At 44.9% G+C, this 19,308-nt stretch overlaps 1 protein-coding gene across 1 annotated transcript in view; it reads left to right on the forward strand.

Moving 5' to 3' along the window:
- Positions 1-19,308, forward strand: part of col11a1a (collagen, type XI, alpha 1a) — a gene marked incomplete at its 5' end in the record, with an annotated part of 81,019 nt that overhangs the window by 21,339 nt on the left and 40,372 nt on the right. The window contains 17 exons of the mRNA XM_080855415.1: positions 1,889-1,975; positions 2,698-2,802; positions 5,331-5,633; positions 8,126-8,191; positions 8,443-8,484; positions 8,655-8,717; positions 12,035-12,109; positions 12,656-12,739; positions 13,812-13,868; positions 15,388-15,441; positions 15,557-15,610; positions 16,662-16,715; positions 16,870-16,923; positions 18,665-18,718; positions 18,826-18,870; positions 19,059-19,112; positions 19,223-19,267. Coding sequence (XP_080711541.1) covers positions 1,889-1,975; positions 2,698-2,802; positions 5,331-5,633; positions 8,126-8,191; positions 8,443-8,484; positions 8,655-8,717; positions 12,035-12,109; positions 12,656-12,739; positions 13,812-13,868; positions 15,388-15,441; positions 15,557-15,610; positions 16,662-16,715; positions 16,870-16,923; positions 18,665-18,718; positions 18,826-18,870; positions 19,059-19,112; positions 19,223-19,267 — 1,296 coding nt within the window. The remainder of the gene's footprint in view (positions 1-1,888; positions 1,976-2,697; positions 2,803-5,330; positions 5,634-8,125; positions 8,192-8,442; positions 8,485-8,654; positions 8,718-12,034; positions 12,110-12,655; positions 12,740-13,811; positions 13,869-15,387; positions 15,442-15,556; positions 15,611-16,661; positions 16,716-16,869; positions 16,924-18,664; positions 18,719-18,825; positions 18,871-19,058; positions 19,113-19,222; positions 19,268-19,308) is intronic.

Raw genomic sequence — 19,308 nt, forward strand, 5'->3', positions numbered from 1 at the left:
CGTTCCACTTATGGCTTTAGCAGATCCTCCACTGACACAGAGGAGGGGAAGAACAGTGTTTTTACATGAGCATACATTACAGCAAGGAAGCTTCTGGAACATTTGGACAGAACATCATAGTTTTTTTTTCAATTGTTGGCTTAGCCTATTTTTAGGCCTTTCCATTGGTGACTGGAAGAAAATTATAGGATAGTCTGTCCTAGACATGCAGTAGAATACTTACTGTAAAGTTGAATCTGCGGTGCCAACAAATACAAGCTAAATGCTGAAACATTTTGAGTCAACTGGTACATCTTATAAACACGGCTAGCAAGTAGCCTGTTTTAATGAAAACACAAAAACACAAACATCCCCCAGAGTAGGGCCTTACTCTCGTACTTGCATAAACATTGACAGCGGTGTCTCCGTGGGGCCCCCTGGTTGGCCCCTTGCCATTCACGTCCCCTCATGATGCTCGATGGAACAAGCACCACATGAGAATATGGATAGGGGGGAGACAGACGGCCTTAAGGCCCTAAAGGCTTCACTGAGGCATCGGCAACCGCACTGCTCTCTCCAGAAGCCCCGGTCTCCCAGGTCTTGGCCCCAGCTCAGGCCTCCAGGTCAGGGCCGACCAGAGCGGTGGAGCGGTCTGGAGGCCTGGTGGGACGGGGGCGTAGGGCCCCTCCATGAGGTCCTCCCCACGAAGGGTTCATGGAAGGCAGCCAGCTCATCAGCTTCTGAGTGCTCCTGTGAGCTCCACAGCTGTATGGGGACTAACTCTCTCTCTCTCTCTATCTATCTCCCTGTGCATGTGATGGATGGACTGTTACGGGCCAAGCTTTGCAACACCATCCATTTTGGAGCTGATGTACTGCTCTCTAAAAGAAAGATTTTAATAAAATAGTGCAGAGATGGAGAAAAAAATGACAGAAAGAGGAAGCTACTTGAGTGGATTAATGATTAATGACAAATAATGACCCCTCTCTTTTCGTGCAATTTGTTCAATAGCTGATAAGAGCTTTATCGAGAGCCATTAGTTTTGAATTTCATACCCCTCTATTAACTTAGTAACACCATTGTTTGATTTTACACTTTTCTTTAACTCTAATGGCTTAATTAAATTCCCATCCTCTTAGAAACAGTGCCCATTCGTTCAAGTGGAATACATTTTGTGGAACAAAATGGAAGTACCAGTCACTTACTGAGCTCAGCTGGCTTTACAATGAAAGAAAAATATGAGGGAAAGGGAAACCGCCCGGTAGGACGATAGACTTTCCATAAATGCAAACCCTCAATCTCGTCAACCTTAGATGTATGACAGTGTGTAATTTACACGTGGGCGAATGAAAAAGTTCCATGACGGAAGGTTCCAGACATATGGCATGTGGTATTTTTCTCACGGCGGCTTCCCTGACCCGCTGTGATGTTTTATTAGGGCCTTAACACCCACCTGGGAATACCACCATGCCCTCCACATGATCTTTTTGACAGTAATTAACCTAACATGTTGGAAAGCCCCCACCGGTTTTGATGATCAAAACTGTCCAAATGCCTCAACGCTAATAAAGTTCTGCAGATCTAGTGTCTTCTCTTCTGTAATTGCAATGCCTCTAAAAAGTCTTGTGCTATGCTGTGCTTCTTTGAAGCCGAGGATCCATTAAATTGGAATGGACTGTAATCTTTGCCCTGAGATTGCAACAACATGTCCAGCAGTTTGCCACAACACTTTTTGGCATTGCTAGTTTATTTTTGCTCTGTATAACATCTGATATTTAACCAAGTCAATGTGTAATATGTCCAAAGGACATGCTACATCATTTTTGTGTGACAGCAGTATTGTTTTCCAATACACTGTTGAAATGCTAACCTGTCTTTGCTTGCCCTCTTTTTCCTTCCCCCTTTTCAGTATGCTACTCCAACAGATTATGGAGATTTATATGATTATTATGATGGAGAAACAGCAAAAGAGACAGATGAATACTCTGAGCCTCAGGTAAACAGAAAAGAGTCATCATGTTTGTCATGTGGTGTCTTGTTGTACGTCATCATGGGTGTCCTTGTCTGCTCCTTCACTGTTAAGTGTTGTTTCCATGATAGGCTGTGCTTGTCTCTTCTGTCTGATATGAATGTAAAGACCTTTACATGTGTTCCCCCCTTTCTAGGCTAAAAAAGTACTTGTCTACATGGAACGTACAGCTTTCCATTTTCTAAAAAAAAAAAACACATCCTTGTCTGTGTGCTTATGTTTTGTATGTGTTGTCTCCCTGTTGTTCTCTGTCACGTTAACCCTATTCCAGAGAAGGCGACGTAGTGCCTTCATGAAGAGGACGGCAAAGTCCGTCAAGCCTAAGGCCAAGTCGTATAAGTTCCTGACAGCCAAACAATCAGCCGCTAAAAAGCTAGCCGCTAAGAAGAAGCGTACAGCACCAGCGAAAGCCAAATCTGCCTATCTAGGGGTAAAAGTGCCTGTAGACCCAGTCAGAACCCATCAAGATATTTCCTCTGTAACCAAAGGAAAATCTCTGATGCTAGTCTGGATGCTACCTAACTCTCCCTGCCCCCCTTTCACTGCTCCTCTCTCCCCGGTGCTCCTCTAGACTCAACAGAGACGGTCTAGAGGCCGAGCGGATAACACCTGTGATGTGCTCTTTTCTGTGTTAACTCCCGCTCTTTTTTTATTCTTTCTTCTTTTCTGTCAATGTGACACAACCTCAGCAAAACAATGTAGCTGGAGAGTACTATACTGACTCTGAATCTGACTACGGAACAGTAGATGCTACTCAAACTCAGTCTCCCATTGCCACGACCGGAGCCAACGAGGTAATTATGTGCATTTTCTCTATTGCTTCATTTGCTTTTACAAAGAAAGAGATGTAAAAAAAAGGGAGATGCCTCCGAGATAAAAGGCATAGGTCCGGGAAGACAAATGACAAGGAAGTATATGGTATGAAATGACAAAGACAGAACAATTCAAAGCAATTGTTCTGTTTTTTTAATTAAGTAAGCCAAGGGGTATCTCGATCTCGACAGCAGAACTCTTGAACAGAGACAGGCATGAAACAACATAACACTGAGAAGGAACATGCCATGTCCTATGAGTTGTCAATCCACTTCAGAGAGTGCATGTTGTCCATTGGTAGCCATATGGCGCAGATCTTGTTCGAGGATTATTACATTCAGTGGATTGCTATACCATCAGTTTGGTAGCTTTTTGTTGTTCGAGTCGCTTGTGGTGAAGGCTGCACCATCGTCCAAAATAATCATATGATCCAGTTGGTTAATTATCCTAAACTGTTGCAATGAGTCCATAAAATAAAATGGACCGAGACATAATAAGCCAGAACCTAATGGATTAAAACTTGACTATTTATTTTAAAAGCATTTTTTCGACATAAGGCAGGGTCTGAAATTGTAATTTGTTTTTTTATTAGAGATCACAGTCCTTTGAAGTCTGGTGTGTTACTGTTTTTGCCTCGGGTCAATATTATATATTTGTAAAAACCATTCCTTAAAAACCAATAGCGTTAACCGTAATGAGAAGCACACAGAGCTAAAGAGAATCAGCATGTCTGTCGACGCAGACTGCCAAGTATCTACCACACAGGATGCACCTCCAACAGAACAGCTTTGTCTCCATTTCCTTTGCTTGTTTGTAGGAGAAATGTGAAACTCTAGAGCCCAGTGAGCAGGGATTTGGGTCTCGCTAAACTCAAAACAGCTCATAGCCTGTGACTATGCTGACAGATATGGGACAGAAAACCGTGAAGTCTCCTTTAAAAGTCATTGGCAGTGGTGCAGCCTTGGCCATGATTGACATACTCGCATGTCCAACCAAAGCTGGGCAAAGTTCTCTGGAGAAAAGTAAAGCCCTCCCCAACCCCTACCCCAATCAACTGAACAGAGGAAACCCTGGGCTGATTTCACATTTACACCATGGTTAATGTGGGACAACCCCACCTCCTCCAGTGCGATATAGCATCACAGCAATTGCCCCCTTTCCTTCTCCCACTATACCCCATGCCTGAAGTCTGTCTGCAACCGCTTTGACTGGATAGTTCTGGCACAAACTCAGTGCTTCAGGGCTACCATCAACGCAGTGCAGAGTCCCCCCACTTTCACAGCCAGAGTTAGCTTAAGCTAGCATTAGCCAACATGTGCCACACAGATGCAATGACAGAGGGAAATTCAGCTGGGGAAATATAAAGCAAATGAAACAGCCCGTGCCCATTCTTTAGTATGAAAGTATGTGCATTTGTTGTAGCTGGAGTTGTCCTGGTGAATTTTTGTCATTGCATCTTACAGTGTCAGCACTGTAAAAACTAAAACCCTAAAAGTAACCATTAGCAGTCATGGAGTTACAGAATGTCACCAAGTCAGTGGATGTACAGTGAGCAGTTTTGTTCCCAAATGCAGAGCAAAGATCTATTTCATATCTTAAGAGATGGAGTGCATCCACAGGGCACTGTATTTGACCAAACCATTTGACATATTTCCATAGCGTGAAATGCTAATTCTGTAGCCTAGCCATCTCAGCTCTGCAGTTTGGACAATTGCTGGAGAAGTAGCAGGAGTTATGTTTTAATGAAACATACTTTTAGTGTCATTTCAGACTTACTTCAGCTATTTTGGTCTTTTTTCATCCTCATGCATAATACTGCTCTAATCATGGGTTCATTGCTTCTGAAAAAAGACTGGAATAATTTAAAGTCTGTCATAGACTTGTATTATATACTTGTATTTGATATGTAGAATTTGTCATGCTCTTACAAATCAAGGTAACACCTCATATGGTCTCTCTGCTCTGAAGTAATTATCAAACGTTAATACCTGTAAATGCTAAACAGCTGTACAGTCACAATGCTGGAATCTCCTTGTATCTGCAGCTCTAATTAATTACATATTGACATGCAAAAATGAATGTAATCATATTCAACATTTTCACTCATAACAGAACTCAATAGCATATCAACTTAATAATTAACTCCACTCAGTAAGAGTCAACTTTAACCGTTGTACTGAAGAATACAGCTAATTTAAATAATGAATGATTTAAAGTGAGTGCGAATGCTATTGTACCTACTGTTATGTTTGATGATGCTACTGCATGCTGTTGAGTGTTGAGCTAAATCAACGATTCATTATGTATCCATATTCTAGAAAGGGACCGGAATGAGGTGTTACCTTGTTGCAACTCAGATTTTAACTGTTTATCATGCTTAATTCAAGTTGACATGCTGAACTGTAGGAGATGAATACACTAGTCTGTGCTGTTAACTGCTTGACTAACATCCATGTTCCCTCCAACCCTCCCCCTCCCCTCCTCGCTGCGTTTGCTTGGGTTATGTGAGGCTGTGGAAGAGGAAATTGTTGGTGACTATGTCCCTGAAACGGCCGAAGCCGGTCCCGAGCCTACCGGTGCCACGGATATGGCGCAGCCCACGGATGCGGCGGCGGCTGCCCCCGAAGGAAACGCGTATGACTTTAAGGAGTATGACCTTAAGGAGTATGACGTAAATGAGCTTGGCGGGAGTCACTATGACTATGGGGCTTATGATGATCTGGGTACAGCGGGGCCCGCCCCGACCGCCATGGCATATGACGATGAGATCGGGCAGGGCAAGCCGGCCGAAACTGACGTCTCCGAGGCCAGCGTAAGTATGGCATACCCCTCCGCCCACCTCGCCTGCAACCCCCGCCACCCTCCGAACCATCGTGGCTGCATGAGAAGGTGTGGTGGGGTCCTGTTGGGGGGTGATGCGGGGAGAGGGTGGTGGTGGAGAGGTGGGGGGGTTCCGTCCGCTTGTTGTAGCTTCTCCGTTCCGTGTCAGAATCGAATGTTTAACATGCACACTGGGTATGTGGTCCACCCTTAAGTCATGGCTTGGCATGGAGTATCTGTATCTGTCATTGTGTGGGTTCGTGTCTGTGTGACCGTGGAGCCGGCCGTGGAGTCCACTTCCGTCAGTCCAGATCCTGAAACACGGTCTAACTTAACTGACCTCTTGTCTATCTCTCTCTCTCTTTCTCTCTCTCTCTCTCTCTCTCTCTCTTTCTCTCTTTCTCTCTCTATCTCTCTATCTCTCTCTCTCTCTCATGCACACTATGATTCTCTCAGTGTTTTCATTCGTTTTCTCGGTTTGTCACAGCATGGGCTGACTTTTTCCTTTTTTGTCTTTTTTCCGTGGGTCGTTTTTCACTTTCCTCGTTTCTGTTTTCCTTTTTCCTTTGTCTCTTTCTATGACCGTTTGTCTCTCCCAAGCATTGCACACACATATGCACACTCACACACAAACAAACACACCCACACACCACAGGGAGGAAGAAGTCATAAGCATTTCTCATAAGGTACCCCCCCCCCCCCCCCCCCCCCATCCCCCTCCCCCCGGGACTCTCTTCACCTCCCTTCTAAACGAGCTTCCTGTCAGAGAGACAGCCATTACCTCATCCCTCAGAACCCAGCTGTCTAGCCAGGCACACCCTTTTACCTTCTCCTCCACCATCATTTAGCCCCCTTTTTTCCACTCACACCAATCAACATCACTCACTTCACTTACAGTGTCCACACAAGGATGTCTGTTATGAAGTTCTGATTAGCACAGCAGATAGGCGATGGACCTTCTAAAGCTATTGGCTAATGCTAATTCGTGACAGAAATGGAAAACAAGAAAGAGATGTATGTTTAGTCTCTTCCTGTCAAGATGTCTGTTTTGATTTCTTTCTTGTTTAAAGAGTGGATGTGGGCCAGGAAATCAGACAGTCAGATGTGATGTGTGTGTGTGTGTGTGTGTGTGTGTGTGTGTGTTCAAGGTCTAAGTTCTTATTGTCTTAGGCCAGTATGTGTGTGCTTACTCTGGCAACCCTTGAGGTCTTGCTGAGATGGCTATGAGAATGTGCACACACACACACACACACACACACACACACACACACACACACACACACACACACACACATACACACACACACACACATACACACACACAAACAAACAATATTTACACACATGCACACATATTGACCATAGACACATAGACTCGCCCCCATTCACAAACCTACACATGCGCGCGCGCACACACACAGATACACACACACAGACACACACACACACACACACACACAAAGAGACACACACACACACATCCACTAAAAAACGAACTTCTGTGAGAAAAACTCACAAAGTTATTGCTTATGGAACATTTCTGGCTCTAGTTGTACATGTACACGTATGCTGCATACATACCATAAACACGTATGCTGTATACACACATTGAAATGACTAATGTAATTCCCAACTGTCACTCAACTGAAATAAACACCATGTACACAGTAGTCCGCATCCCCAAATAAATGTGTTAGTCTTCCAGAAGAGCAAGTTGCAAGCTATCATCACTAATCCTGAAGTAGATACATCATTCATACCACAGACTACAGAATAGATTGAATGCTAACAAGTTCTAGCAGCTTGCCGATAAAGAACACGTTTGAAAGGATGCGCCTCCATACCTACTTCACTCTTTGTGTAAAAAGTCAATACAAGGCTTCAAGCACACTTTCCTGCAATCATCCAGGTGGTTCTCTCCCTCACCCCAAAGCACACTGTGTTTGTTTACATTGACTTGTTCCATTTCTCTTGAGGACTACACAGCCTTTCTGTCAAGGCAATGACATCACTGTCCATCTCAAGCATGTGTAGAGTATGCACCCAGCATCTTGACTAACCCGAATTGCGTGTGAGATCTTTCCAACTTTCCGTCTGACTGTTTTACTGTTGCAGAGTATTCTGAAGTAGCTGCACCTCGCTGTAACACCCTTGTAGTGACCGTAGAACCCCATGTGTAAGAAAATGATGGATGACTACATTCTGACAGATCTGAAGATAAATAGTTACAATAATACCAGCATCCAATGCTGATTTAAAAAAAATAATGTCAGCTTTTATTTGATTAATGAAAAGGAATATTTTTTACAGTTTATTTGGCGCCCTGAACTTATCGCATTTAGTGCATCAAGTCATCTTCTTACACACATATAGAATCAATACTTTTGATAATTAGTACATCTGTAGATTTTTGACCTTTTCGTGAACTAGTGAGTTGAAGGTAAACTGGGGAGAGGCTTATCCTCTGCCTGTCCGTGTCTTTAGGTGGGTGGTGATGCAGGCTACCTGGGACAGAAGGGAGAGAAAGGAGAGCCTGCCGTCATCGAGCCAGTAAGTGTCACCTCGTAGCCAGTTTGGAGCTCTGGAGTCATAGAGGACAATGAGCATTTCATAACTCCAGGAACAGCCACATTAGTTCCATTCCATTGGTTGCATACACTTAAAGAAAAATAATAAATTAATAATGATATTTATAAAATAATTATATTTACTATAATTATATCGCTTTACTTTAATGTCGCTATTTTGTGTTGTTTATTTGTAGCTCTTTTTGTTAATCATACACTTTCTACCTATCACAGGGAATGCTCATTGAGGGACCCCCTGGACCAGCTGGCCCTTCCGTAAGTAGAATGTTCTTGACATTCCTGACATTTGTGTCATTTAATTTGTGCAGAAATAAGTAAACAGAGCTGCACCATTTGTGTAACATAACTGTGCCCCTTGTGGGGTCATATGAATGTTAAGAGTGCCTGAGGTGTGAGTCCTCACAGTACGTCTCTGTCATCTTCAGGGTCTTCCCGGCCCACCGGGTCTTCAAGGTCCTCCCGGTCCATCTGGAGATCCTGGTGACAGGGTGAGTTTCTATTCCTGTTTCTGCGCACGCGGTTCCTTTAGGAGAGCAGACCTCTGACCTCCACTGAGAGAGAAGAGAGAGAGAGAGAGAGAGAGAGAGAGAGAGAGAGAGAGAGAGAGAGAGAGAGAGAATTGGAAGGGAGGCAAAGAAGAACGGGGGAGGGAAGAGCAAAATAAAGCCCCCTCAGTTCCTCCAGACGACTTCTGTCATCGTGTGTCTGAAGCACAATGAATCTGGCTTGGGGTTTCTTCACTCTCATGATGAGGAACTCCCGATGGATACTCTTCTTCAGAAGTTCTTGACCTAAAACGTGACTTGGGCCTTTGAAAGACTGTGAGACTGAAGACTGAAAACCTTTGTGACTCAGAAGTGTATCACGCTTCAGAAATGTGTAGATCTGTAAAAACGAAGCAGGGCACAGAGACAACATTGCTCTGCATTTGCCTTGATGCCTCTTCTTTGAACTTAAAACCAGACGCTGATGTTCCTCTCAATCCCCTCCATGTCTTTAATCTCTCTGGAAGACCACACAAGAATGGAAAAAGGTTAGCAGCCCCCCCCGTCCACCACCACCACATCTCTCATGTAGTATGTAAAGCCTAATTAGTGGTGGCTGTACGCATAGTGGAGGTACAGTTGAGGACAAATGAACAATAGGCCTTGCTGTTGTTTATGGTTCCGCTTAAAGGATAGCACAAAGCTTTCTCATTAGGAAACGGCAAGGATGTTACAAAGGAAGACAGCATCCAGCTGCATCTAGAGCAAAGGAGAGCGACCGATGAGCGGATGAAAGAATAGCCGTGGGTTGTGTGTGTGTGTGTGTGTGTGTGTGTGTGTGTGTGTGTGTGTTGTTTGTGTGTGTATGTGTGCGTGTGTTTGTGTGTGGAGAGGGGGGACAGGCAAAGGCTGCTAGAAAATGTTGTTTTCATTAGTGCAATCACTGCTTCCTCTGGGTGGAATCCTAATGTTGTTCAAATGGTTTCCTCCACCATTTTACAATCCCAGCAAAGTGGGTGAGTGGAGCTGGGTCTTTATTGGGCCAGGCCTCAGGGATGTGTGGAATTGCTCTGGTGGTGAGGGAATAGCAATCACGTGCGTCAGATAAAGCAGTGTATCCTCCTTTCACTGCGAGAGTAAACAGCTGAAAGGTACCATGGCTAGGCGTTGTACAAGCCACTTGGAAAACGGTTGGAATAGATTTTTTTTTGCACATCTTGAATAGTTGAACGTTTTATTCAAAGTGAAGTAAATTGTCCCGCATTATTTAAGAAACAGGAAAATCAGCAGTTGTGTGCATGGGTGTCTGTGTGCGTGTGTGTGAGGGGCACAGTGTGTGTGTGAGAGTAAGAGTGTGTGTGTGTGTGTGTGTGTGTGTGTGTGTGTGTGTGTGTTTGTGAGAGAGAGAGAGAGAGAGAGAGAGAGAGAGAGAGAGTATGTGTGTATGTGTTTCTGTCTGATGGATATCATCCTGTGCCTCACATAGAGAACCATTATAAACATTTTCTCCTAAACAAAATGGGCTAGAATGCCCAGATAGCTGAGTTCCCCCAAGGCAGCACCATAATAAGAGCCCAATGCAGCAGACACCCGGTACTCATTAACTGTTTGATTCGGTGCTGTGGCAGGCCATATGCTGTGTTCATGTAATCTCGTCACACCTTACCAGGCTGAGACACATACAGACATGCACAAACACAAACAGTGCGGGACATGTTGTGATCATCTGTCTCTCAGCTCTGTCAAACATGTGTCCCTCTGGGCATCGTGCCCGTCTCTGCGGTGTCTCCCCGTCGACTCCTAGTGCGACCCGACTGTGGAACACATGGAACCCATTCAGCCGAGACAACAGACCTTTGAAAGAGTCAGGGACGGCGGGGCAAGCCAGCCAGATTCAAATCACTGAAATGCTCATCAACACTGCAGTCTTTTGATTTTGTCAGCAGCCCTTTCAGATTCCGTAATGTATTCAGATGTGTTAACATCTTGTTTCCAGGTTGCCATATACCATTAGTGCGCCATTTGAGAGCAGTACGTGAGCGCGTGAATTTGGGCCAGGAATAATACTGATTGTGTGTTATCCTTGGAGTGTGCACAATCGATTGCTCACCATAACCGAAAACATAGATCAGACATAGTGTGTGTGTGTGTGTATGTGTGTGTATGTGTGTGTGTGTGTGTCTCAGGTTGGTGTTAGTTTTGGATGAGGAATGGTGTTGCACCCTATTTGAGTTTGTTCGTTTAGGGTGTGTGGGTCCAGCATGCAAATGAGGCGAATAGTCAACAGCCCACAGTCACACACGGACAAAAATGCTACATTTGGTCAGGAGAGAGAAAATGGTGGGAGTGGTGGAAGTTTGGAATGCACTGATGTGCGAGACTAATAGAGTGTGTGTGAGGGAAAGTGTGAGTGAGTGAACGGAAGAGTGACTGAGTTAGTGTGTTTGAGTTTGTGTGTGTGTGTGTGTGTGTGTGTGTGTGTGTGTGTGTGTGTGTGTGTGTGTGTGTGTGTGTGTGTGTGTGTGTGTGTGTGTTTGGTGTGTGTGTGTGTGTGTGTGTGTGTGTGTGTGTGTGTGCTTGGGGGAGCCGCGAGTGGGTGAGTAAATATATTTCCATGGCCCATGGCCTATCTGAAACATCAGTGATTCCTGGTGGCAACAGCAACCCTTCAAATCTGACCTCACCAAATCCCACAGTAATTCCCAGCAAAACGTTGCATCATCACCACAGTCATCCTCAAGGCCATGGATCCAGCGACCGGTGGTTGCGTCCTCCCCTGCCCCCTGAACGAGACTTCCGAGAATAGTAAACCGTTCTTCAGGTGCCCATGTGGAGAATCCATTTCCTTCTGTCTCCTGATCATAACAAACTACCCGCTAAAAACAGCAGGGCCAGGGCCTAGTAAGCCCCTAGTGTTTCACACGGGGGGAAACAGCTCACGTGAAGCTGGATTACAAAAACAGATGGGCATTATGAGTCTCATAAGAGGGCGGTGTGTGGAAATGTAATTACACGTCTGAAGCATGACTCCGTCTCGAACATGGAAACTAAGAGAGAGGCCCACTGACCCAAAGCTTCTGGGTTGAAGTCTGGGTGATGGGAGTTTTTCCAACCTTCATCCATCCATCACCGGCACCATGTTAAGTTCCTGCTCTCTCTCCTTCAGTCTCTCTCTCTCTCAGTCGGCCCATGTATTCGCACACTGTTTCATGAGAATGGCAATATGGCAATTACTTACCTAGGCCCTGTCTAAAGTAACTTATTAAATTTGACTTGTTTTCTGTTTCCGTTTCTCTCTCCCCCCCCACCCCCCACCCCAGGGTCCCTCTGGGCGTGCTGGTCTTGCAGGTGCTGACGGTTTGCCAGGACCCCCTGGTACCATGCTGATGCTGCCAGTAAGAACCCTCACCATGACTATGTTGTATAGGGTTCATTTATGAGTGTTCACAGTTATCTTTAACCAATGCCAACCTGTGAGTCCTATATTTCAATACCATGAAATGTTGTTAATAAACTCTTCACACACAACCTGTCCAGACACGACTCAAGTGTCATAGATGTGAAGACCCACAGATCAGAGATATGCTGTTAATATGCTGTATTTATATGGGTTTTAATGGGTGTGATAGCTGAGGTATTTTGACTATTTTACTATTTGAATTTGAAATCTGAATGTCTAGTTTGATTATCCCAGTGGTAGTGTGGACATGGGTCAACTCCCAAATGGAATGGAACCCTATAGTTCTCAGTTACTCTACTGAATTACTTACTGGCCTAAAATTATCGAATTAGAGTGAAATCATCTAAAATAAAAGTATCCAAAAACAAACTATACAACGCACCTAAGTAAGTGTTGTGTCAGTATAAAGACACACATGATCACAAAAGGGCCACACAGTTTCCTCAGTGCCTAACCCTGGTTCTTCTGTGTTCTCCTCTAGTTCCGCTTTGGAGGCGATGGCCAGAAGGGCCCAGTGGTGTCCGCCCAGGAGGCCCAGGCTCAGGCCATCCTCTCCCAGGCTCGGGTGAGTAAGCTGGGCCAGACAGACCTCCACAGCTGCCCCTGTGGTGGTGGGGGTGGGAGGGTGTGGGACAGGGTGTACAAGGCCACTTTGAACAGTCTTACAGAGTGAAGGTGGGTCGGCGTAGCTGAAAGGGGTCAGGTTGTAGGTAGAGTTTGGCCTTGCTTGTTTATGTTCTCGTTTTGTGCTAAAATGAGAGTGGGAGTCGGTCAGAGTCAGGCCCCGGGAAAAAGTGAAGAGGGCAGCCTGTTTGGACAGATGCGGCAGACTGTTAAAAATACCTTATGGAGTGAGGTCCACACACACACACACACACACACACACACACACACACACACACACACACACACACACACACACACAGCCTGCGGGTGGGCCAGCCCAACAGGTGTCAGGAGGTTAGAGGGAGGCACCGGGGCCTGGCCTTGAGTGAAGGGGTGTGGGCCACTGACCACTGAGTCATCAGGTTTCACAAGTTAGCCAGGTCAGTGGGCCACAGCAAAGCCAGAGGGACTGCTGCACAGCACAGCCCACAGCGAAGTCCAAGCTAACACAGTAAAGCTACTAGTATCACTGTGTACAGCATAACAATCCTGGGGAAAAAAGCTAACACTGTGCTCACTTCAAGTTCTCATTGAAAAGTGACCTCACTCACCAGATACTTTCATTCATGTGAAGAGCAAGATCAAACAATTCTGTTAACCAATATCATAAATAATTAAAGTTAGGTAGCAATACTTTTAATAAAGTCACTATGGTGATATCACACATGTAGCAACTTTAAACGGTATCACATATTCATCTAACACAATTAGATTATACACATGTAAACACATACAGACACATACATAAACATTCCTGATGTGTTACACGGTTTCAAAATAACTTGCAACGAACCAAAGATTGATATAGAGACTTTATAAACGTAACAGTATATAATGTAATGTTAGTGGCAGCACCAGCAATCCAGCATTTTGTGACATCTTAATTGATGTGTATATTTGTGTGTGTGTGTGTGTGTGTGTGTGTGTGTGTGTGTGTGTGTGTGTGTGTGTGTGATGATGACCTCCCACAGATTGCCATGAGAGGTCCCCCGGGTCCCATGGGTCTTTCTGGACGCTCCGGCCCAGTGGTAAGTCCTCTCAACCCCAGCGACAGGAGAAACAACACACAGGCCTGGAGAACCCCCCCACCCCCCACCACCCTCCCCTTATGCCCCCTTCTCCTTCTCCACCCCCCCCCCCCCCCCCCCCACACACACACACACACCACCACCACCCCTGCCTCAGAGCTGCTGCTGCTGAAAGACACAGCTCATTAACATTCTTTCAGAAGAAAAACTGTGTGTGTGCTGCTCACGACGCACCTGGATCCTACAGTCCTATATCAAACACACGTCAAACAGGCTAATCTTCAGAGCCGCAGTGCTGTGTCCGACCCAGGAAGGACTGGAGCCTTAGCAGCCTGAGCAGTCAGCTGTGCTTTTTCCCCTCCTTTAGTCATTAAAGCTCCTTTATTCTTCTTCTCTTTCTTTCTTACTCTCTCTCTCTCTCTCCCTCTCTCTCTCTCTTACTCTCACCCTCTCTTTAGCATTCTTGTGATATTTGAAAGTACAGATTGGCATTATTACTCACTTCCTAGAAGTCAGAGAAACCAAGCCAGGCCTAATGACCTTCCTATCTTCCCCGATCTATCTGGCCCCCTTTAGCTGCCAAAAGCAAAAGTTCTCAGTCATTCTCTGTCAGCTGGCTTCTCTTTTTGTGCTGTCTGGGGCTTGTTGACACACGATCCTCCATTTAACTGGAGGCAAAGCCACTACAGGCAGAGCAGCAGGAATGATCCCACAGGGTGGTGCATTTTATGAGTAGCAGGGAGGAAAATGCCTTAAAAATTAGCCCTCTGGAAATGTATATATATGGATGGAAAAAAATCTAAAGAAGATTTACTGGAGAAGAAACGTACTATACCAGTACTTTGCCAGCTAAGGGTGCATTTTTGTGTGCATTTAACTACCCTAAGTCTTCTTTGTGGGAAAGATAGAGTAGACACTAGGCCTTCTCCTAGCTCATTGCGTCTAATTCATAGCATTTGTACATTGGAGATGCTTGCCGGTAATTACAAAATAACTAGCTGCTAGTCAATTGAAGTGTAACTCAAAGGGCAGATGGATTAGACACCTCTCATCTCACATGGCTGTTGTTAAAAACCCCTATTCCGTGGCGCCGTTTTAAACTTAAATGCACTTTGAGCCAAACACTCAATTAAGTTATCATGCTCAAAATGCATCATTTATTTGGTGCACAGTTGCAAATTGCACCACCTTCTCCACCTCTCTCTCTCTCTCTCTCTCTCTCTCTCTCTCTCTCTCTCTCTCTCTCTCTCTCTCTCTCTCTCTCTTTCTCTCTTTCTGCCTTTCTCAATCTCCTGCTCTCCTACTCTCTTTCCTACTCTCTCTCTCTTTTCTCTCTACCCCCTCTCTTTTTTTTTACTTGAGCTCTCCTCTTCCCACATCTGTTTAACATTGCCATCTGCTGTCTGCTTCTATGCAGCACACTTCATTGTCAGACACACCTGAATCGTCATTTCTCCCTTCTCTGAGAACTTGAAATAACCATGGCTCTCATCTGTCTCTCTCTCTTCCTCATTCTCAGGGTCTTCCTGGATCTTCTGGACTTAAGGGAGATTATGGAGACCCAGGTCCTCAAGTAAGTTCACCACAACTTCCTCTAGTTCACAATGCAAACATATGCAGTTGTTCTTATTTTTTTTGCACAGAGCACTGTGACTCATCTGTTGGTCTTTCTTCCCCTACACACTCAGGGTCCACGCGGTATCCAAGGCTCAGCTGGTCCCTTGGGAAAAGCTGGCAAAAGGGTGAGTGGTTTCTGCAGCACCTCACAGTGTGTGTGTGTGTGTGTGTGTGTGTGTGTGTGTGTGTGTGTGTGTGTGTGTGTGTGTGTGGGTGTGTGTCTGTGTGTGTGTGTGTGTGTGTTTGTGTGTGTCTGTGTGATTCCAAAATGATGGAGGTACACTCAGACACTTGGATTCAGGATGATGGAGTAGACCCAAGACACAAACAGCTCCCAGGCAGGCAGAAATAAAAGCAGTGGTTTGAGTCAAAAAATAAACAACAACAACGGGCTCCACTCTCCCTCCCTCCCTCCCTCCCTCCCTCCCTGCGTGAGAACTCCTGAAATAAGACAAATTATCCCAAATGACTTAGTAAAATGAGATTGATGTTTAGGTTATTAGACAGAGGTGTGTCTGTACCCATCTGTTACCCATCGTGAGTATGGAATGGAATGGGTTTGGGACACCACTGTTGAGCCTACTGGAGGTGTTGTGGGCCTAATGCAATGAAACACTGACAGAGGAATGTGCCCACTTGATAAGCCCAGTGAAATGCTCATGAAAGCATTTTTGTTGTTGTTGTTGTTTGTTGTTTGTTTGTTGCTCACCCTGTTGTTATTATTCTTAGGATAGGTTGTTGGGTGTGAGTGCTTGCATGTGACTGTGAGAGGTTTGGCCGCTGTGAGAGTTCCCAACCAATAGGAATTTAACATCTTTTCCTGCGCATAACTAAAATAAATGATTGGCCTGAGACGAATGCCAATATCCTGCTATCATTCACCATTTGTAACCAATCAGCTATCACAGTCATTCAAGGAAAGGAGTCCTCTAAAACAGAACCATTATGCATAAAACGCACAGAAATAATGTTCAAAAAAAGAAGTGTATCCCTGCTTATCTGGAGCTTCATCCTTATCGTCAAGTTTGAAACAGTTTTTGACTACATTATTCTCCTTTAAAGGTGGTTTTGACAACAAAGACTACATAGCTCTCCTTTAAAGGTGTTTTGAAATGTTTTCGATGGCGTCTGGCCCATCAGCAGTGCTGACTAAAAGCTTTGTTTGTCTGTTTTCAGGGTCGCGCCGGAGCTGATGGTGCCCGCGGTATGCCAGGAGAGTCGGGTGGCAAGGTGAGAAGAACACAAAGACCTCCTGTTTCTCCTGTTTTTTCCCTCTTCCTAACCCCAGAATGCCACTTAAAATCCTCCCGTATCGCACAATATAAGTGTGTGGCTTCACGAGACTGGCCTCTATAACCGCCGCTGTTTTGTGTCTGTCCTGCAGGGCGACCGTGGCTTTGATGGACTTCCTGGTCTTCCAGGAGAGAAGGGACACAGAGTGAGTACATTTTTCCACACCACACAGCTGCACAGATAGATGAGTCCATTGGTGAGACAGAGACCGGCGAGATGAGATTGGAAGGCAGTTTGGCAGGAGCTCATTTTTAATTCGGTTCAGTTCGGCTGAACTTGGAAGTGGACAAAGCCTCCTAAATGATCTCAAACTCTTGAACAGAACCAGGCGTTTAGCAATGGGGAAAGATAACTCACTTTTCACCTTGCCATCATCCCTCTATTTCTCTCACCCCTTTCTCATTCTCTCTCTTTCTCCTTCTTGCTCGCTTTCACTCTCTCTTTCTGTCTCTCTGCCCCCTTCCCTTTCTTAAAATCTGTTTCTTTTCTCTTAGTAATGTTATGATGAAATTTAGATCTCACGTATTCTTCCCCACAGAGTAATAACCAAATTCTCAGTGGGGCTTCTGTATATCTGCACCATATGTTGTCAAAACAAAGGGCTTTGCCCTCCATTATAATTGCAGCGCTGAGAAAATACTGTAAGACATAAAGAGGTCTATTAGAAGGCCTTTCAGAGCTGTTTCAGCAAACAATGGGGTATTATGCTGCAGTGAGTGAAGGAGAATGATGTTGTTTATGGGCTAATGCTCAAAACACTCTTGGCCCGAATTTGCCCGAAACAAAATGTGAGACTGATTAGATTTTGTACTGGCATTGGATTCTGAAAGTTTGATCGCTTTGTTCCTCCTTACGCTCTTTCTGCCTTTGTCCTTCTCTCTCTCTCTCTCTCTCTCGCTCACCCACTCTGTCTCGCTCTCTCTCTCTCTTTTCCCTATTTTATGAACTCACTGACCCTTGGTATGCGATAATCCCAAGTAATCATTGAATTAAATTAGGGAATTAGGTCTGGAATTAATTGGACTAATTAAACCCAAGGGATTCTTTTAAAAAGGAAGTGAAATTCAGATCAAATGGTGTTGAAAAGACTTATTTACTAAACACTGACTTTATTTACTAAAACTGACATGTTTACACTCTGAGGTTATTTTAATGAGCGTCAATCTGAGGAAGCCTCATGTTTCTAACTTCTGTTACCATGCCAACTCCAATGGCCTCGAGGACTCATAAAGGTTTAGTGACTTGTGAGGAGCTCCTGTTAATCAAGGCCTGGTGGTCAATAGCACATTAGGTGCATTGCGGTAACTACTCAATGTGTCTGTTGTAGTTGTGCAAAGACAAACATAATTTAATCCGTTGGAAATGGGCACAGCTATGCAAGTGCGTAGTGGAGAGACAGAGCAAGGGAGTGTGTGTGTGAGAGAGAGAGAGAGAGAGAGAGAGAAAGAGTGTGCGTGTGTGAGAGAGAGCGAGAGAGAGAGAGAAAGAGTGTGCGTGTGTGAGAGAGAGTGAGAGGCTTTTAAAACTCCTTTATTGATCCATCATATGGATCAAGCACACCTTAAAACGACTACACAGCAATACCCCAACTACACCAACACCACGAGAGAGAGAGAGAAAGAGAGAGCGAGAGAGAGAGAGGAAGTGAGCACTAGATCACAGACAGGTCATTCATTTGCAGGCTCTTGCCTCTGTGGTGGGCCTCCTGATCCTACGTTGGTAATTACAGGATGGGTGTGAGGTAACCAGTCACCTTGAAATAGAGGTTATGAGCTTCAGCAATAACCAGCGGCCCACCAATGACAATAGCACACATCAATCAGTCTCCGCTGTTTAACCAAAGTGTATCTCTTTTTCTTTTTCTTTCATCCGTTCCTGTCTGGCAGGGAGAGCTTGGGCCTCTTGGTCCTCCCGGAGCACCTGGAGAGGATGGACAGAGGGTGAGTTTGACAAACAAAAAAACACACAGAAAGTAATTCCCATAATTCTCTTCTCCTCGGTGTTTGCGTTTCAAAAGACTGAGCAATGTGTGTTTTTTCATCTTCAGGGAGAGGATGGAGAAATTGGGCCAAGGGGATTGGCTGGCGAGGCCGTAAGTATTTTATTCTCAAAGCAACAGCTTAATGACTTTGTTGTGATGTGGTCTGACTTCCACTAGATGGCAGTGTTGTTTAGTTCTCAAAGTGTATTATGGTTCAGCAGCCACTATTGTCATAAGGGGGCGATTTTCTTGTTGGTTGTGTTGATATATAACATGGACTCCTAATTAATTACATTTAGGGTCCACGAGGTCTTCTTGGACCAAGAGGTTCACCAGGACCACCTGGACAACCTGTAAGTACTTTTTGGAGCCATTTTTAACATATGCATACATGAACTCTTATGGTTTCTGACCATGTGATTGGATGCCTAGACCCTAATTTTGCATATTTGTGTGCTCATAGGGTGTTGCTGGTGTTGATGGCCCACAAGGTTCTAAAGGAAACATGGTAAGGACACATAAAAACCTCTTCCTGTCCTTCAGTCATCC

The sequence above is a fragment of the Sprattus sprattus genome (genome assembly GCF_963457725.1).
Source record: "Sprattus sprattus genome assembly, chromosome: 17".
Classification (NCBI taxonomy): domain Eukaryota; kingdom Metazoa; phylum Chordata; class Actinopteri; order Clupeiformes; family Clupeidae; genus Sprattus; species Sprattus sprattus.